This window comes from Camelus dromedarius, chromosome 6, assembly GCF_036321535.1.
Source record: "Camelus dromedarius isolate mCamDro1 chromosome 6, mCamDro1.pat, whole genome shotgun sequence".
In the NCBI taxonomy this organism is placed as follows: Eukaryota; Metazoa; Chordata; class Mammalia; order Artiodactyla; family Camelidae; genus Camelus; species Camelus dromedarius.
Genome location: NC_087441.1, coordinates 8413782 through 8434369, shown reverse-complemented (window position 1 = coordinate 8434369; position 20588 = coordinate 8413782). Strand labels below are relative to the sequence as shown.

The following is a 20588-nucleotide window of genomic DNA, read 5'->3' as shown; positions in this document are numbered from 1 at the left end:
TTTGTAACTTAGCAGATCTGAGTTCTTTATCATGCACTAGCAGTGTAACCTTCAGCACATTTTCTGAACTTTTTTTTTTAATCTAAGAGAGCCAATAGTGTGTGCTTCCCAGGGCTGCCGTGAGGACATGTGCCCCGGAACAGAGCCCAATGTTGTAGACTGTCGACCCTGTGCTGCTCCTGTTTTTGTGATTCTGGAGGGAAGAGAGGGGAAGATGTCAGGGCTCTCCAGGGCTGGACAATGCGCACAGAGACTGGGCAAGATCAGGGGTGGGGGGTGAGATGGAGGATCACAGGGTGAAAATGTATAAAATCCACCATGTTCTACGAAGTTGCATGTCCTGAGCATTTATACTTATTTTCTTAAGCCTCATCCTCATAACACCGAAGGCTTGGGTAGTTCTTTTTAGGATACAGATACAACAAAGCAGGAGACCTGATGGTCCGGGTCCGATCGGCAGGGTAGATATTGGTGGTTATGCTCCCCTTAGACTTGGAGCTTTCTCCAAACCACTCAAAAACACTACAATTTTAAAAGTAAGCCATGTGAAAGTTCTTCATTGGGTTATGGGATTAGTGAAAAATCAGATGCTCTAGCAGACTTTTCTTTTTAAGTAACATTTGAAGAAAAAAACCTGTGCTTATTGTCTGTGCGGTCAGTTCTCTTTTCTCCCGCCTCCCACCTTCCTCACAAGTTGGGCCAAATCATCTTTTTTTTTTTTAACAACTTAGGGAAGAAACGTTTTTTCTCACGATTATGTGTTTTGGTGTGGCGACTTCAACTACCGCATTGATCTCACTTACGAAGAAGTCTTCTATTTTGTGAAACGCCAAGACTGGAAGAAGCTTCTGGAATTTGATCAGCTACAGCTGCAGAAATCGAGTGGAAAAGTGAGTAGTGCTTTTAAAATAGTTTTTAACAGCCGCTCCAGCGTGGAATAGCATCTCCTAATATACATACTGGTGTTCGCAAATTCAGCATCTGATTCCGATGTGGTGGAAAACATGTGCGGCATAGGAAGTTAGAGGAATGTGAGCATCAGTCCACACGCTTCCTGTCCCTTCTCTCACTGGCCACAGTCAGAGGCTGTGTGTCTTCTCAGGGCCAGAGGGGCCATCACTCAAAAGGACAGGGGACACACGTCAGCCACCACAGGAGCTCAGAGCTTGGGAGGCTCTCTGCTGGTGCCCTGTGGTTGGAGGGGGGTCAGCTGTCCCTTCATCCTACAGACAAGCTGAGCCCCTGGTCCAGGGTCTCCCAGTGAGTTAGTAGCTGCATCAGTTTGAGTCAGAGCTGCTTTCAGAAGGCCCCACGCCAGCATCTGAGCGTACGGCTGGGTGAGGACGTGATGTGCGTAGTCCCCCCCCGCCTCATACTCAGGGCGACGCTCGTAGGCACGGCTGTGTGTCAGACACGCTCAACCAGCAAGTGACACGCTGGACTGCTCAAAACACACCGATTTGTACATACAATCCTCAAGACCAGCCCACAGATGAGGTATTACACCCATTTTATAGATTAGAAAACTGATGTCAAGGTCAAATACCTTGTCCAAGGTCACACAGTCAGTGTACAGAGCTGTGATACAGCCCAAGACTGTCAAACTACAGCGCTCATACTCCCCCTGTATAACCCAGCACAGGTTTTTAGTGCCTCCTTAGACCACGACGTGATAGGAAAGATTCAGTTACAGGGTCTGTCCTCGGTTCTTCAGGTCACACCGGCCAGCCTCCACATGACTCGAAACTTATCTTCTCCAGATGATACTGTTGGAAGCCTATTCGCTTCCTAGCAGGACAGGTCGAGGGGAGGGAAGCACAGCAAAATTCCATTTCCCTTTTGAAAATGCAACAGGTTAGATGGTGAGGAAGGGGAAGTTAAGGTCCCTCCTGCAGCAAGATTTGGATGTTCTTACAGGTTTTCTGTTGCCCCGACTCAGTGACATGGACCACTGAGGGCAGGGAGTCCTGAGGGGACCGTGTCCACAGCAGGCCTTCCTGCTATGGGTTTTCTGTCCTCTTCCTGCCGACAAGCTCCACACCCTTTGCCCAAGCACTGAGTGAACATCTGTTCCCGGGCCTTCCCACGGCGCCAAGGCTGGACCCGGGGCTAACCAAAGATGGAGGAGAGCTGGACTTTGGTTCTGGGCATCTTTTTGCCCAGTTGGTTTAGTTAGCAAATACAGATCGAGGGCTCGCTGGGTCTGGGCCAGGTGTCACACGCAGCCCGGAATGTGCATCTGCCTCATGCCTGTCACTGTCACCGGGTGCTGATGCGCAGATGTGTGACCGATCAGGTGCTGAGGCAGGTGGGAGACCCCGTGGTGGTATGTAAGTCAGCGGAGCAAATAGATAACCGTCACTTTTTGCTAATTAAAAAATGCCCAGCTTTCTACATATTTGTAAATATGGTGTATATTCTGTTACTCTAGGAATAAAACACTCTGAAATGTGCCTTGTATTTGCATGTAACGTACAGAATCTAGGAGAACTGAGGTGGTCTTGTGACTTCTTTTCCCCATAGATTTTTAAAGACTTTCACGAAGGCATCATTGACTTTGGACCCACCTACAAGTACGATGTGGGCTCTGCCGCCTACGACACGAGTGACAAATGCCGCACCCCTGCCTGGACCGACAGAGTCCTGTGGTGGAGGAAGAGGCATCCTTTTGACAGAACAGGTGCGTGTGACGTGCGTGCTGTCAGAGCTGGTGGAGGGCGAATGATCAGTACCTCAGAGGGAAAGTCACTCTTATTTAGTCCAGAGCTCTTTGCTGTATAAATTTCTCTTGATAACCCAGAACTACGCAGAAGTTAGCCTAGATGTTAGCCCTAAGATTTGAGAGGTGTGTTTTGGAGAGGCTCTCCTCTGGGCTGTTTCTAAAGACTGTGATCTGCAGATGGACCAGCTTCTGGCTCCCCCTCCCCTGCCTCACTGCCCCCCACACACACCACCCGCCCTCTCTTGTTCCCGGCGGGGACGAGGACAGAGGCCACGGCTCTTCCTCTCCAGCGTCTCTACCTCTCAGACTCATGCATTTTTTCAGCCCATTTTGCTCAGCCAAACTCTTATCTGCTTAAAGCCCCAATACCAGTCAAACACGGGCAGGACACAGGAAAGAGTATTTTATAAATTAGTTGTTGATCATATTTTGAAGGATTATTGATGCCCAGCTAGGAGGTGCAGTTTGTTTAAAAATTAGAACACCTCTAAACTAATACATAAACAGCTGAACTTTTCTGGTGAGGTGGATGCTGAGATTTCAAAGCCTGGAAATCCCACTTGTAGCTTGATGCATTTGTGTTCACATCAGTTTGTGGACATCTGCATGGCCGTAGAGCGCTAAGGCTGGATGCCTCCAAGTTCTTAGTTGCCGCATCTCCTGCTAGACCAACAGCTGCAAATCTCCTGTTTCCTGGGGGCCTGGAGCAGAATCCCTGCAGCAGGGACTTCTGTGTTCCCACCCAGTTTTCCTGCTGGGGAGGATGCAGGCAGCACTGGTCTTACTGTTTCGGATAATCTACGTGGGAGGAGTTTTTCTACCCCAGGCCCCAAAGCCACCTTGATATGGTTTCAAGCCCGAGGGGTTAGAGCGAAGGAGTCTGAGCCAGGAGGTGGTCGGGGACGTGGATTGCTGGTGCAGCTGTCCCGTAATCGGCATTCACGTATGTTAACGCAATTTTGTGTTGTATGTGCGTCTCTTGATTGGAATCCCTGTGAGCAGCTGGAGAACTCAATCTTCTAGACAACAATCTGGAGGCTGGCACCAGACTCAGACACACCTGGTCTCCTGGTGCCCTCAAGTATTACGGCCGAGCAGAGCTACAAGCATCTGACCACAGGTACGGTCCTGGCTGCTGTGGGCACATCCTCGGCTGAGAAAGGCAGTGTCTGCTGCTCTCTGCAGAGTGGACCTCCGCCCCCATCAGAATGCGTGTGTGTGAAATACCGTGAAGAGGGAAGAATAGTGTGACAAATCGCACTTGCCACCAGGAATTAATCAGCATTAGCATTTTTTCATCGCTCCGTATCATAAATGACATCACTTGTGAAAATTGCCAGGACACAACCTGTAGGATTCTGTGTCACTTACATTCTCATATAAATGATGTCATTGTGCAACTTGCTTTTTGGTGAGTTAGTATTTTTGAGATACAGTCACATGGCTGTCAGAGATCTGGCTTAATTTTTTCAGTATTCTCTAGTTTTAAAGGTTGCAACCATGTTATATATTATTTTGTCTTATGCTTTGCTTCCACTTAATATTATAAATGTCTTCAATAAGGTTACATAATCTCTATAATAAAGAATTTTCTAAATGTTTTTGTAGAGTAAACCCATCCTTACAAAAATTACAAATCAGGTTTGTGTTTTGCATTATCTCCTGCTGATCTGTTTTTCTGCGCCTGTCAGATGGATTTCTGCAACATTATCCTTGATGAGTGCGTAGCACGTTCTCACATGGCTGTATCGTAACTTAACTCTTTCCCTTTCATGGAACCGTTAGACTGTTTCCCTTCTCTCCCTCCCATCAACGGTGCTGTAATGATCAACCCTGTGTACAAGTCTTTGTCTGACTCTCTGGTCATTTCCATAGAACAAAGTTCTAGATTGAGATAAGCTGGTCAAAAGAGATGGGCATTGTGATTCTTAACACAAATTGCCAGACAGGCCCCCCACCCCAGAAAAGCTTGAACCCCAGGCACTGGGAGAATGCCCACCTCTCCACGCCCTCAGCAGTGCTGGCGATTACCATGTAAAGAATCTGCTGATGGCTGGCACTGTTTTCCCTCAAACCATCCTTAAACAGAAAAGCCAAGATAACACGAAGGCTGGGGATAGACAGATGGAAACCCCAGGACGGGATGGACAGCCCAGCGATGGGGTCCGTGGGGGGCCGCACACCTAAGCTGTGTTGCTGATGCTGGCTGTTTACAGCAGAGTCGGGGCTGAGGCGGGGCTGGGGGCGGTCCTGTCCCAGGTTAACTCACCCACCTTCCCTCCATGTCTCACGCAGACCCGTGCTGGCGATCGTGGAGGTGGAAGTGCAAGAAGTTGACGTGGGTGCTCGGGACAGGGTGTTCCAGGAAGTGTCCTCTTTCCAGGGCCCCCTGGATGCCACTGTCGTAGTCAACCTTCAGTCGCCAACCTTAGAAGAGAGAAACGAGTTTCCCGAGGACGTGCGCACAGAGCTCATGCAGACCTTGGGGAATTACGGGACGATTGTTCTGGTCAGGTGAGTGCTGCGGGCGGTGGGGTCCCAGCGTGCACGCCGGAGAGCGCCCCTGGGGTTGACCGGACGGATCTCGTTTATTCCAGGATCAACCAAGGGCAGATGCTGGTGACTTTTGCAGACAGTCACTCGGCTCTCAGCGTCCTGGATGTGGATGGAATGAAGGTGAGTCGTGCTCGGTCACCCGTGCAGCAGGGCTGCCTGTCCCCAGGGGTCTCTTGTGCTTTCCCATGGCCGGGTCTTCAGGAGCAGGGCAGGAGCCAGGCCTCTTTATCCCGCATCTCATTCTGGTATCTTTGTTGAGGTGTCTGCTGGCCAGCCCTGGAGATTCTCCTGCAGAACTGGGGAGAAAGCGCAAGCATTGGAGCGCAGTTCCCCCTGTGTGACTGGGCCTGTCTGCGCTCACACCTCCACCTCCACGTGGGATGCAGCGATCTTTCTCTTTAGTTTGTGGTTTGGAACATGCAGCTCCTGGGTAGTTTCCATTTTGATATACTACCCTGGTTTTAAGTCTACACAGAAAGAAAAGCTGGAGATGATAGTTCAGCTTTTATTTAGACCAAACGTGAGCTGTGCCGGGCCTGCCCAGGGTCCAGACCCTCTGTTTCTTCTAGCAAAACGCAAAGGCTGGCCCTGCTCCCAGTGTGTGCGTTTGAGCGAGACGCACTCTGGGTCAAAGCCATCTGACGTCTGTGTTCATGCTCTGGCGGCTGCTCTGTCCCCCCAGGTGAAAGGCAGAGTTGTGAAGATCAGACCGAAGACCAAGGACTGGCTGAAAGGTTTGCAGGAGGAGATCATTCGAAAGCGAGACAGCATGGTCTCCATGTCCCCCACCGCCAACTCCTGTCTGCTGGAGGAAAACTTCGACTTCACGAGTTTGGACTATGAGTCCGAAGGTGAGCCGCCCTGCGAGGGCTTCGGTCAGGATGGCGAGGTGGGCGGGTGGTCAGGAAGTCCTCCCAGCAACCGGTGTGAGTGCTTCAAGTTCCCTTCCGAGGCCCGCCCTCAGGCAGGTTCCAGAGGCTGCTTGGAGCGCAAGCCTTGCTCCATGCAAGAGGTTGGGCGGTACTCACGTGTAGGCGTGATGCCTGCAGGGGTCAGACCTGAGGCATCTAAAATGACGTTGAAAACAGTGCTTTTGAGGATGTCAGGGTTGTGGGCTTGGTGCTGTGTCTCAGGCCTGAATGGAATTGGGGTCCCAGCCCTGCTGCCATGTGGGTGCCCTGGGCTGCTGGCAGCTGTGCCCCAGGTGTTCTGACACGAGCCATAGGCTTCAGTGTTGAAACAGACCCACTGATGAAAGACTAGGTCCTTTTACCCTGATTGCTGTGATGTTTCCTTCTCCAAGGGGATATTGTCGAAGATGATGAGGACTATTTGGTGGATGAGCTAATAAGCCAGCCTATGGTCTCAGACGGTGAACTGGGGGGAGATGAGCTCTCCGATGCCCCCAGCTCCACTGCAGTGGCCCCTCCCAGCAGGTTACCTGCACTCACCAAAAAGCAGCAGCGTCCAACCTACAAAGGTAACCAGGACCTTCCTTTTCTAAACAGCCTCTGGCGTCACACTCACTCTTTGTCTCAGCAGCCGGGTCATGGTGCCACCGTCATGTGTGCACGTCCCACGAAGACGGGTGAAACAAGTCATAGCTTGTGGTGGAAACTGGGCCCAGCCACCACCACACTGATTTCCTCTAGTGATTTAATTTTTTTCCAACAACTGGTACCCCTGTAACACACCAGATGCATGATAATTTGTTTCCTGTATATATTTAAATGGTCATAGCTCTGAACTAGTTTTACATTTGTGATTTTTTTCCCCTTGTGATTTTTTTCCCCCTTCTCCAAAACTTTTCTGATTCAATCTCATAAGAGACATATTCAATATCTATGTCTTGAGTTGCTGGTGTCTTGTTACATTCATATAACATTATATTATTATATAGTAATATGATAACATCAGCATCATTATATCATTTTAGACTTAAGAGGGACTGAAAGTCATAGGATTGAACTGCAGGCCCCTCGACTATATGGTATAATGACTCTTCTGAGTAAGTTTTAAAACCCACTAGTGTTCCATGGGCTGTAAAGTAGTGTAGTTCATGCTCCCCATCAGACTCCTTCGGCTCAGTTTCATCCACAGCCACGAATGCCTTCCTGCTGTTGGTCAGTGTCTCCCCATTGGAGGAGAGCTATTACTGGCAGGTACAGGGGTTCAGCCACGTGTCAGGACCCTTTGAGCTGGAGCCGAGAACCAAGAACAGGAGTGAAAATAATATGCTTCGCAGGGAAGGTACTTCCCTGGGAGAGGTGCGAAGTACCCCAAGCCCCTTGACTGTATTTGGTCCCAAAGCCGGTCAGTAGCCTGGCTGCATTGAACATCAGGAGCTTTTAAACTTACAGGTCCCTGAGCCCCGTCACAGAGATGTGGACTTGGCAGGTGTGGGCTGGGACCCTGGAAACCTGGTAATTCATGACGCTTCCCAGGTGACTGGGACGTATGTGCAGGTTTGGGGTCTGCTGCCCGATACAGTAGCAGCAGCCTTTGTCAGCCCATCCAGATGGTTCTGTGCATTGCACGCCCAGAGGATTCCTGCCCTGGAGTGGAAGTGGCTGAAGGGATGTGCTCTTGAGACAAGAAGCAGTCCTCTTCTGCAGGGTGGCCATCACTCAGGCAGCCCCTCGAGGGCAGGGCAGGTGTGAGCACATGTGCCTCTGAATGAAGAATTAACAGTTGCATGGGGCTATGACATGAGGGCAGCCCTGCCCCCTGGTGGACATCAAGAGAACATCTCCTCAATGTGATGGGTGATCAGGGGCTCCAGTTAGGAGAAATCTTGCCTCTTCCCGGTGGAACTCTAAAGATACATGAGGCTGAACTATTGGATTTGAGGCACAGGGTGAACGAGCCAAAATGAAGTGAATCGGGGTGTGTTGTAGTGCGAGAGAAAAGGCTTAAGATTGTCTTGAATTTAAATGTAAAATAAATGTATATGTAATAAAACAGAAGCTGTCACCTCCCTGTGCCCCTGTTAGCCTTAGAAGGGTTTTGCAGGGTGAGTCAGGATGGCAGTGCTAGGGCAGTAGCTGGCATGGGGTGTAGGATTTGGGGCTTGGATGAGCAGAGTTCTCCACACTGGGCCTTGCCGCTGAATGGCAGGCTGCCCTGCTGCAGAGAAGTGAAAATATTCTTGACTCCGAAACCGCTGTCCTGTTTTAGAGTGAGGAGTTAAAAATGAGGGGCTCTGGTTTTCAGCTGTCTACTCTGTGTGGAAGTATTATGGATTGTTCCAGAAGGAAACATGCCTACACTTTAAAATGTGTCAGTGTCTCGCGTGTCTGGATAACACATCTCGTCCACGCACAGTTCACTGACTGTTCCAAGCAGGCATTGGGTGCCCTTCCCCCTGCCCCCCGTGCCAGCAGAAAGGGGGACCCGACAGCTGTCCTGTGGGAGGAGCTCCTGCCACGGCCGGGTCCCTGCCGGCCCGAGTCTGAGCCTGACGTACCTGACTCACGTCCCGCCGTGTCCTCCAGATGATGCTGACCTTGTGGAGTTAAAGCAGGAGCTGGAAGCAGTTGGGGACTTCCGCCACCGCTCTCCGAGTAGGTCTCTGTCGGTTCCCAATAGGCCTCGGCCGCCTCACCCACCGCAGAGACCCCCCCCTCCAAGTAAGACCTCGCTCGCTTTCGGCTCACCACGGTGCCCGCTGGGAAGGATGCGCACCTCCTGCTGCTGAGCACGTGGCTCTGAACCTAGCCTTTGAGTTTCCACAGTGCTTTTTCCCCTCCCTGGGCTCCCGTCTGTCTTAAACCCATGGCAAGTTTGATATCAGAGGTAGCTGTGTTTCTCATGGCAAATCAGATGATTCCTTTATAAAGCTGCCCTTCGTCCTCTGGTAGCTGTGCTTTCGCTTTAAGCTGCTTGCAATTTGAAACCTAATAGGATGGAAAACTGGGGCCACAGACAAGCTAGGGATGTTTTAAAATCCTCCGTCCCCCACACTCCACAGCATCTTTCAGCATCTTCTCTCCTGGGCTGCTGCCCCCCACCCCCTGCTGATCAGGACTCCAGTAGCCCAGGTGCCCTAGCAGGCAGGGTGACCACACACCCGCTTCTGACCAGGTGCCACTCTGTCTGTGAGCCCCAGCTTGCTGAGGACGGCTCTTCCCAGCCTGGGTCTCAGGATAGCACTGTTCTTCCTGGTCCGCAAAAAGCAACGCTCTGTCCATGAAACATTCCTTAATAGTCTAAAATAAAGTTGTGACATGCTTTTGATCAGTTTCTATTTACTTCCACTGTTTACTCTCCCCCCTAAAAAATGTGACAGTCAGACAAAGGTTTTCCTAAGGCTGTGCTTTCACAATTGGGTTGTCTTGACTTACATCACAGTAATGACTGATAGCAAGCCAGAAACATATGGCTTGTTCAGCATATATTTTACTTTTCTGAGTTGGTACTCAGAAAATAAAATATTAATAAATAAAAACAAATGTGTGTCATATATTATTGTAGCAATTAAAAAAATAAATACAAACATTAAAATTTTTAATGTCACCTTCCTAGAAATAATTGTTAACCAAAAGATTTCCATCCTTTTTCCAATTAGCTATTTCTACACGTAATTTTTAATTAAAAAACATATTTTATTTTTACAAAATTGGTATCATTTTGTTTGGTGATCTGTCTTTCATCTAACGTGTGTCATGAAATGTTCTAAAACATGATTTGTTAATGACTACAAGTATTAGGTAATACAGTTTACTGCCCAGCTTTGGGTTTTTGGGTTTTTTTTTAGATTTTGCCCACAAGACATTTAAAAATTTTGGTTCTAGTAACAGTAGTGATTGATCAGATTTTACATCAGATTTAACCCCGCCCCCAGGATGTTAGATTAAAATTTGCATTCAAACAGCGCTTCTCCAGAGAATCTACACTAATAGACACAAGTTACTGGAGAATCAAAAGAGGAACTCAGTAGCGCCTCTGGACCCCAAAAGGCCTTGGATGTGCTCAGACCCTAACTGTGGCCTGGCTCTCAGCTGGCTGGGAATTTGTGTCCAAGCAGCTGTGACTTCACTGAGACTGACAGTCTGCCTTCCTTGGTTTTTACAGCTGGTTTAATGGTGAAAAAGTCTGCTTCGGATGCGTCCATCTCCTCCGGCACTCACGGGCAGTATTCGATTTTGCAGGCGGCAAAACTCCTGCCAGGAGCACCTCAGCAAGCAGTAAGTTCTGCGTTCAGATCAGAGCGAAGCAGGCCAGCATCTCACCCCAAGAGATTTGCCTAGTGGTCCATCCTCAGCCCCTGACATCATGCAGGATCCCCTCTTTTCCGTGCATATATAGAGTTACGTCTTTTTAACCCTCTGCCTGTCCACCACTCGTCCCCGAACCCTATAACTTAGTACCAGGTCCTCCATAAGGTTTTTAAATGGTCGCACGGACCATCAGAAAATCACATTTGATGAAAACTGTCGGTTTCCAGACCCACCAGCTTCTCTCCCTTCCCATGCTTGCCTTTGACGTGGTGTATCAAGCAGTGGTTGGTGGAGGGGAAAACAGGAGAAATTCAGACCAAGTGTCTTGAGAGGAGGCTAGAAAGAGACTTAATGGGACCTAAATAACGCAGTAAGGGACACTGGTAGTGATAAGAGTGGCGTAGGATTTTAGAGGCAGACAGTTCCAGAGGATGGCTCTAAAGAAGACTGTAGGTGAAGGTCAGTGGACTAGAGGTGAGGGACGAGGGAGGGGAAGCTGGCTGCTGGATGGATGCTAACGTGTCCCAGGAGAGTGTGGGGAGCTGAACCAGCCGCTGGTCACGGTCATGGCAGGAGTAGGCAGTGGACTCGACCTCAGTGGTTTATAGTCATGAAGGCAGGTCCTCAAAGGTGACCCAGAGGTTTGGGATGAGAGGTAGACAAGTGAAGAGGTAGAAAAAACACTTGAGAAAACATCTGGAAGGTGTTTTAATGACTCCACTGGACTGTGGAAGGAGTGACTTCTAATTATGCTTTCTGGCTTTTACCTGGTTACTGAAATAAAGATAGAGGATGGATTGTCCGCATTGCAAAGTCCTGTAACCACTCAGTGTGGGAGATGAGGGCCCTCCAGACATGACTGCCTTCCTCCTCTTGGTATGCGAGTGCTGGGGGATGGGGGTGGGGGGAGGCCGGCGGGATGCGGGTTAGATTGGAGCTCTGTTTTGGTCACCGTCTGGCGGCGCTTTGTCCATCTCAGGCTGGAGAGCAGGTCAGTAGGCGGGGAACTCACCAGGCGAGGCTGTTTTCCTACCTGTGCTAACATGCGCTTCTTCCTGATTTTTGTCCTCAAGCCCAAAGCTAGGACTGGAATAAGTAAACCTTATAACGTTAAGCAGATCAAAACCACCAACGCTCAGGAGGCGGAAGCAGCGATCCGATGTCTCCTGGAAGCCAGGGGAGGTATGTGTTCCCCTGGGGCTCTCCCCCTGAGTCCGTGTTGCTTTTCATCCTCCTACTAAAGGGGGCCTAGAAAAGAAAATAACTTTTTTTTTTTCTGGAGGCAGTATTCAATGGAAATACCCTTTAGCAACGTTTTATAAAATTCCGCTGTTAAGATTTATAGATCATTTAAAACTATATGTTTAGAATTCAGTAAGTATATAAAAATCACCCCAAGATTATTAAGCAGCTCTTAAGGGAGAGACTAAAATAAATGAAAATGAGGTAGAAGAGGTCTGTGCTCCAGGCACTAACTCATTCATTCTGCTGGCTCTGTAAAAAGAGATAGCTAGGTATGCGTCTTCTTTCAGGCAAAACATGTACTTTTTTAAATTGCCAGCAACTGTAAATTCTTTTCTGTCAGGCAGGGACTTCTCCATCGTGCTGCCTGTTAATTCCTGTTACTGTTCACCTAACCCATGTGAATAATAGCTTCACTTGGAATTCCCCCCCATGCATTCAGTATCACTGGTAACTGACAATTTTTGGTGCTTTGTTTTGACTTTGTACTAGAATCTCTTTGGGGGAGGGGAGATTATGCCCTCTGAAAAGCCAGGTGCAGTTAAAATCACCTGGTTCACTTTTAGTCCGGATATTTCATTTGTTTGGAATTCCCAAATAACATTGAAGAAAGGCATGGATTAAGAGGCTGGGAAACACTGTTGTACGATAACCCCATCGCAAGCGGTTTCTTTTATATTAAGGAAACAAAAACTAAACTAAAATTGTGTGGATGTAACAATCCAAGTGTCTGTCAGCTGATGAATGGATAAAATGTGGTGAATCTGCAATGGAATGTTACTCAGTTATAAAAAGAATGAAGTACTAACACATGCTCTCTCATGAGTGAATCATGAACATAATGTGCTCAGTGAAAGAAACCAAGCCCAAAGGGCATGTATTGTATGATTCCATTTATATGAAGTGTCCAGAATAGTCAGTCTATACAGAGAGAAAGTTATAGTGGTTTCCAGGGGCTGGAGAGGGGAAGGAGTGAGGGATGACTGCTGTGGGTATGTGTGGAGTTTCTTTTTGAGGAGAATGAAGATGTCCTGGAATTAGACAGTAGTGATTGTACAATTTTGTGACTACTGATAACCACCAAATTGTATCCTTAAAAAGGTAAATTTTTTGGTATGTGAATTATATTGCAATAAAGCTTTTTTTTTTTTTTTTAACTCTATAGATGTAGAGGTTAGGAGAAGTTTGAGGTTTGAAATCTTCCCAGGGTCCCAGCTTAACATTTTCTTGATCACGGGCCCTGCTGAGATTTTGAGGAGTTTTAAGTCATCTCCCCTGAGAAACACAGGTACACATGAAACTGTGTGTGTGATGTCAGGCCTCACTGATCCTCCCCTACACAGACTCCACATCACCATCCCTGTTAAGATGAGCATGAGAAGCTGGGAGCCAAACCTAGCTGGTTGGTCCTGACGACCATCAAAGATTTATTTTTAGATAAAAAAGAAATACATTGCATTAGTAAATTGTCTTTAAAATAGACTGTCTAAAGAGTAAACCATGCATTGAATTGCCTTGTCTGTTACACCAGCTATGCAATTGTATGTTTCAGGCGTCCCAGGAGAGGCCCTAAATGCCATGGCCCTGAGGGACCAGGGTTCTGCCAAACCAGAGCCTGCAGTGGGGGTGGCCCCACTCCTGCCCCGTCGGCCTGCACCCAGAGTTCCTGCCATCAAGAAGCCAACCTTGAGGAGGACAGGAAAGGTACGAACTTGGCAGTGTTAGCCTGTTGCTCCTAGGTTGCTCAAATGTCTTGTTAGATAAGAATACATCCCCGATGGGTCTGGTCTCTTTATACACGTTCACGAGTCCATCCTTGAAGAAAATGCCTGGCAATCGCTTTATCCTTCGTGTCCCTGCTGCTTCTTAGCTCTCGCTGAGCAGAAAAACTGGGAATTTCTCACCAAGATAGGAACAGCTTGGAGGTACCACACGTCCCACATGTTCCATTTCAGTCTCCATACTGAACCACTGTGGGATGCCTTATTCCAAGTGTCCCAGTATCTCCCTTTTGTGTGTGGTCTGTGTCACGTGCCCCGGGTTTCATGGGGACAGATTTGATTTGCGTTAGAAAAACAGTCACTGGTCCCTGGATTAGCCATGTTGACCAGCTAGTGCGCCTCAGATCCTGGAGGCTCGACTCTCTTGCCACTTTTCTTGCAGATTGTTTTTTGCTCTGGCTCTCCAGCTTCTCAGCCTTGCTTGCTGCTTCAAAGACATGAGTTTGTCAGGACAGTAGCAGCCCAAAGACTGGCACCTATAGAGACGTCTGGATCTCCTGTTTGAGCTCAGTGTGTTAGTAACGGACACTCGGTAATCTCTCGGCTGCTCGTTACAGAGTGGCTGCTTTCCCACCTGTAGAAAGTGTGAGCGTGGCTTGGATGCTTGGTTCTGACAGAGCTTGCTTGGTGTTTTCTGGGTTGCTCTGCTGTCCCACTTTTGCTCGGTCATCTGTCTGTTTTCCACGCTGCCTTCAAAACAGACCTCTTTCCTCCTCCTCTCTAGTTTTGCTTTGTCTTTTCAAAGCCAGAGGCAGAAATGGATTCTTTTTCCCACCCGCTGCTCAGGAGCTACAGGCAAAGGCTTTTGGAGAAGGGGTTGTTTTTGCAGCTAGTTTTCTAAAGAACCAGTGGAAATACTGAAATGCTGGTGCTTCGGCTGCCAACAGTTGTGTCTGTACTAAAGCTCCCTCCCACCTTTTGCGGTTGTTTTCTTTGTGATCCTTTTGAATCAGAATCCAGGAAGTGAAGTTCCTGCGTGAAATTTTCCATTCTTCTGTAGTCAAGGAGCAAGAATACCCTTTAGTCCTTAAGTTAGCTTAACATTGAGACATAAGCTACTTCTCCCTAGAGTGGTACAGACTGAATTATCAAAGCTGTGGACTAGAAGAAGATAGTTTTCAGAGAGGTTCGCTGTTCATCAAGGAAGAGTGTAACTCTGTTTCCTTGGTAACAGGGAAACTTGTTTCAGATTATTCATGGTGGCCCTGGTTTTAAAGCTTCCGCTCATATTTCATCCCTCCTGCCAGTCCTCCGTGATACGTATGTGTGTGTGTTTCTCTCATGTGCTTTCGTACCTGGTCACATTCCCGCATCCCAGACATTCTCAAATCCTGAATTTGCTAGAATGCCTGCTGAGCCCCAGCTCTGCTCCCCTGCGGGCGCTGTCGTTTGCTCTGAGTCCCGGCCCGCTCCCCGCCCCCCCCCACCCCCACCCCCCACACCCCAACCCCACCCCGTGCCGGTTTCTTACAAAATTACACTCTTTGTCCTGCCTTTCCTCAGCCCGTGTCACCGGAAGAACAGTTTGGACAACAGGCTGTCCATTTTACAATTGGGCCCCCGGAGACCAGCCTTGACACCCCTCCTCTAGCGACAGTCCCTCCTGTTCCCAAACCGAGAACACTGCAGCCCGGGAAAGGCGCCGCCAGGAAGCCAGCGCCCGGCGAGGCCCCTCCCGCGGCCGCGCCGCCCCCCCTGGAGGCCCCGCCTCTTGTGCCCCGGGTGCCCCCGCGGAGGAAGAAGTCGGCCCCAGCGGCCTTCCACCTGCAGGTGCTGCAGAGCAACTGCCAGCTTCTCCAGGGCCTCGCCTGCAGCAGCCCCGGCAGCGACTGTCCCCCCGCACCCCAGCCTGCGGGGGGCACTCTCTCCCCACCGCCGGCTTTTCCCAGCACCTCAGCACCTGCCAGCCCGGAGGCTGATGGCACCAAGGACACCAAGTCGGAGGCAGCCTCTCTTCCCTGTGACTACCAGGATCCCTTCTGGAGCCTCCTCCACCACCCCAGCCTGTTGAATAATTCGTGGCTCTCCAAGAGCTCTGACCCCCTGGACTCGGGGACAAGGGCTCACACAGCCCCACTGCACGTCAGCCCCTCAGCTGCCCGGGAGCCGCCACCGGAGCACACACAAAAAGACTTAGGTGACTGGGTGACAATCAGCGACGAGGACAAGAGGACGGTGCTGCAAGTGTTTGACCCTCTGGCGAAAACATGACTGGGAGACTTGGACAGCCGCTGTCCTGCAGGAGGTGTGCCGTCTTCCGTGAGCATCACTTTCCGGGGGGAAGCCCACCCGCCTCAGCCCCCGAGTCCAAAGCGACATCTATTTAAAGGCACACTGAAAAAAACATTGGTACTTCTGTCACTCTTGCGTAGTTTACAAAAACTGTGTCTCTTATTCAGTAATATTATTATTCAGCCACCGAGATACATCTTATTCCAGACTTGTGCATATTAAGTGTCCTCTTGGGGGGATGGGAAACCTGGGTTGGATTCAGTGCATAGATTTTAGGAAAGAGAATCCAGCAGACGACGCCCAAGACGTTCCCTCCTGTTACATTTTAAATGGTTGTTCAATTTATGTGTGTATGTGCTGTATTTTTTTTAATATTCTTTGTATTTTACAGATTTGGAATAATTTTTTGGCGACTCACTTGAAGGTTGATGCATATAGTGAGCCATTACACTAAAAGGTGGTTGGGACCATTAAGAGCTGTACCTGGCCAGCTGACACCAGGTGAAAAAAATATCAGAGTAGGAGGCAGCAAATACCCAAAGATAAGACTGCACATTCCCGTGAGCCCTTGTTTATTTACGTACATGGATGTTAACCTTGACTCTGTAAATCTTGTGGGAGATGGTGTCATTCCCTGCTTTGGTTCTAAAGCACATACTCTTAGCTTATTAACCTGAGCTTCAACTGGCTAAAGCCTCCTGAAGCACGTCTTAGACTTCGCATGTCCCCTTAAATGGCTACAGTCCTGAGCTCTGGTGTGCTGCTTAAGCCAATTTTTGCACACTATTCCCTGTTAAAACCTTGTGGATTTCTTTTTTCCCGTATATGCTATACCCAGTAAAAGCACAAAATGTGAAAACTCATACTTGCACATAATACTGATCCTCACTGTTAGAATTCAGAGAATATGTGTTTGCGTCTGGTCCACCTGGCTGTGGCTTCAGAAAGGAAAGTACCGCCTGTCCCTGTGTGTAAGAAACCCCAGGATGTTCTAAGTTAGCTCACCTACCTTTTATTAGGATTTTTTCCCTGTATGTTTCTAACACCATTTCTAGTCTATTCAGTCTTTTAAAAAGACAGCACCCTACTATTTTACATTTTTTAAAGGATGTTATAAGGCCGGATGTTATAAGAACCCATTTGGAGCAGATATCATAATTTCCTGATAAGAAATTCACTGGTAAAATCTTACTCCGCCATATTTAGGAGTCTTCCATGTCATAGAATCATATAGCAGTGGTTCCGTGTTGTCCCTGATGTGACCAGGGAGTTCCTGTACTCAACGCTAATAATGGTTAGGATGGCAGTAATCACCTTGCCTGGGGAAATACCACTCCCCTTTTACCAGTCAGACCTCTGGGATTTCAGACTTAGCCTCTCATTGCCACTATCAAGATCCACTGCAGATTAGTCACATCTGGTACTCAAAACAAAACCAAAACTGTATTTATCTCATTTCATCCGAAAACTAATAAAAGAAAAAGGTATTAGTGACCTGTAGAGATAAGCAGATAATGCTAGTAGTTAACCAGCCATAAAAGACAGTGTTTCTGTCCAAGGCTGGCTAGGACACCTTCTATAGCTTGTATCATTACACTTAACATCATTACATACTTACATCATTTCTACCTCTCTAAGAAATGCAGGAAGTAAACCTCTCCCCCTGTCAGGGGGAGAAAGAGAAGCAAGATGGGTCAACAGGCTTGGGAGGAAGGTGTATCATTTGCCAGGATTCACTTTAGTGCTAAAAGGTACCGTTGGGAATGGAATCAAAGATCTCTTCATTCAAATGTTTTTTTCTCTATAACATCTTTTCCCACCAAAGAGGATGTGAAGTTGAAGGCATGCATATGTAATAACCAGTCAGAAAAGCAGAGGGAAAGTAAGCCCATGGAAGTTGCTCCCAGTGCTGGGAAAGTCCTGATTTTCAGATTTCTTCTCTGTTCTAGATGGCAAATAGCCAGTACACGGTACAGAGAAAAGAATTTCTTCTAAGATAAAAGGTGTTCATCACACCAGTAGTTCTGAATAATCTCACAGTAAGTATTAACACACAGAATTGTGCTGAGGCAGGTCACAGGAAAAATTACAAGTAGTTCTAACCTTAAGAAGTGAATATCACTTGATCATGGCTGTTCACGGTTAGTGGACAACACAGACTGGATTTTGAGTTGATAATGCATAAGATTCTTGCACTAATGTTCTCTTTAAAAAAGAAAAAGTAAAGAAAAAGAAAAAGGACAATTGGAATTGCCTTATTTTTTTCAATGCTTAACAGTTGGTGGGTTTCCTAGGTTAGCAGTAAAGTCGGTTCAATAATCTCAACAATGAGCAGCTACCCTCCTGGGGATTTCAGTCTGTGGTTTTTATTTTTGGTCTTTCTTTGATGCTCCCACACCGGCCTTTTTTATTGGGACCTTGCAATTTATTTCATTACTGTTTGTAAAGTGTTACAGTTCACTGCAGAGTATTTTAAGGACAAACTTGACAATTCAGCATTGTCTCCCTGACCCCTTTTAGATTCCCTTTTTACAACATAATCTTAGACTTCTTGCCTATTTTAAAAATTTGTTCCAATAAATGACTGAAACTAGGACATCTGCGCAAGCAATTCCTTTAAAGTTGTTGAAGTTCGAGACTTAATAAAATTCTCCTGACCTGTGTATAAATATAAACAAAGAAATGTATTAAAACATTAGCTTTATAATGAAGTAATTCTATTAGAAAGGAAAACTGCAGAAATTACTTATTGGGTGACTAGCAATTAATAAAAACCCTATAATGTTTATTTGAAGTGATAATTTATATGGAAATTGTAAAAAAAAACCTATTAAATGTTTTGCCTTAAAAAATCTTTTTTTGGCTTATTTCTTTTCAGATATGAAGAGAATCTTGGGATATCTTTGGCTAGCTTTTTTTTCTGGATGAAATGTGATTACTAGTTATTCCTCTGTTTGAATTTATTTGTTTTTGTTTCCTTTTCAACCATCCAACTAAGTTGAAAAGGCAAAAAGTAACAACCTGGTTAAGAATTTCTGACTTGAATGTTCCTAGCATTCTCTGACATAACATATATAATAACTTTGTTCTGTAATACTGAGAGATGCTAGGATTCATTTTCTATGGGATCTTATAGCAAACGTATAGAATCTTTGATTGCCAGTGTTTGAGTACATTACTCAGAGGCTGGACAAGGGAGTACAGTCTTCCAGTTCTGTCTAGGTTTATTCTTAGCTAATTAACACAGAAAATTTAGGTCATAAATGTTCTCTGATTGATGCCTTTCAGGAATAAGAATATACCAACAATCTCAACATAGATTGATGTTGGCTAGTCCTTCCTGACCAGTAAGTATATACTGAATTCATTTAATCTGATTGCACAGCCTGGAACTTGGATGGAGAGGAAGTAAATGGCCTGCGGCAGTACCTTTCTTTCCCAAGGTAGCAGGAGAGAGGAACTGAAACTCACTGTCATGCAAGGCAAACTGTTTGCACTTGTATAATCTCTTCTGTCTTCATGAGGTAGGACAGTACAAATGGGAGAGTGATTACTTGTGAACAGAGGTCCAGGGGAGACTTGAGAGATGAGGATTAAGAATTTGACACATAGCAAAGTGGATTTATGTCCATGAGGATTAAGAATTTGACACGTAGCAAAGTGGAATGAGTTGATGGGAAAGAATTTCAGAGCACCTTAAATGAGTTTGGGATTTTATTCTATTTTTAGGATTTTAATATATTTTTGTAGGTAATACAAGTAGTGGGTGGTAAAAATACCTAAATAAATCTGAGTGTTTTAGAGTGGTTAAGACCACAGGCTTTGCCTGGGCTAAAAGCAACTCTTCAAAGCATCTGGAATACCGTTTATAAGTGGTGTGAGGTAGGGGGTCCAACATCTTCCTGAGGGATAGTTATACCAAACTGTTTATTAAATAACAAACCATTGCTCTTGCTGTCTTAATTGGGTTTCTCAAGGGGTTATTGACGTTTTCAAATAACATTTGAATTTATTTCTATATCCTTTCTATTGTTTATTTTTATTTCATCAGTTTTTAAACTATTTTTCATTAATTTCAACTTATCTTTCATTTGCATCCTTTTCTACTTTTTGTTCCATTTTGTTATTTTCCTACTTTCTTAATTAAAAGTAGCAGTTTCTTCATTATTTTTAGTCTTTCTTAACAATAAGGACATTACAGTTATATATTTCCCCGATTGTAGCTTTAACTGCACCTTACGTATATTGGAATGAAATAGTCTCATTTTCATTAATTTCTGAATTGTAATTTGCTTTTATTTTCTCTTTGATTCAAGGGAGACTGTGCAATTTTCCAATAGTCGAGTTTGGCATTTTTAAATTGTTTACTCCTAGTTTTATTGTATTATGACCTGAGAATATGGCCTAGATCTAAACATCTACTTTTTAAAATTTATTGAGGTCTGCTCCATGGTCAAAAGTGCAGTATTGATTTTTCTGGTGATTTCATCAATACAAAATCAAAATGTTTTTAGTTGTAGGGTACAAAAGTGTGTGTGTGTGTGTGTGTGTGTGTGACATCTGATATGTTAATTCCACTGTACTCCAGAGGAGCAGGTTTTTCTGGAAGGCAGATCTGTTGGGAGTGGATGCAGTTTCTAGTTCTAACTCCACTGCAGTGACCTCCCACTGTTCTTACCAGGAATTCTTAGTTTTTTTTAAATAAAATGCTTCTCAATTTGTTATGTCTTTTGATCAATCTCTGGACACTGTGTATGACTGCCTTTGCTAACTTTGACTCGTTTAATAGGTCTCTCTCTGGGGGAGAGGTTTTCTGAGCTGCTCACATGGCCATTG

At 46.5% G+C, this 20588-nt stretch overlaps 1 protein-coding gene across 6 annotated transcripts in view; it reads left to right on the top strand.

Annotated features, from left to right (window-relative positions):
- The window catches only part of SYNJ2 (synaptojanin 2), an 89786-nt gene extending 71211 nt beyond the window's left edge, over nucleotides 1-18575 (top strand). For 2 of the 6 annotated variants that reach the window (XM_064486527.1, XM_064486526.1), the window contains exons 16-27: nucleotides 732-890; nucleotides 2524-2680; nucleotides 3725-3842; nucleotides 5018-5236; nucleotides 5320-5398; nucleotides 5961-6129; nucleotides 6582-6758; nucleotides 8773-8907; nucleotides 10352-10464; nucleotides 11571-11679; nucleotides 13292-13443; nucleotides 15024-18575. In XM_064486527.1, coding sequence (XP_064342597.1) covers nucleotides 732-890; nucleotides 2524-2680; nucleotides 3725-3842; nucleotides 5018-5236; nucleotides 5320-5398; nucleotides 5961-6129; nucleotides 6582-6758; nucleotides 8773-8907; nucleotides 10352-10464; nucleotides 11571-11679; nucleotides 13292-13443; nucleotides 15024-15731 — 2295 coding nt within the window. In that variant the 3' untranslated portion in view covers nucleotides 15732-18575. Of the gene's footprint in view, nucleotides 1-731; nucleotides 891-2523; nucleotides 2681-3724; nucleotides 3843-5017; nucleotides 5237-5319; nucleotides 5399-5960; nucleotides 6130-6581; nucleotides 6759-8772; nucleotides 8908-10351; nucleotides 10465-11570; nucleotides 11680-13291; nucleotides 13444-13902; nucleotides 14053-15023 lie in introns of all 6 variants that reach the window. The other 4 variants (XM_064486530.1, XM_064486529.1, XM_064486525.1 and 1 more) reach the window with 4 other exon arrangements.
- The last annotated feature ends 2013 nt before the right edge of the window (nucleotides 18576-20588 follow it).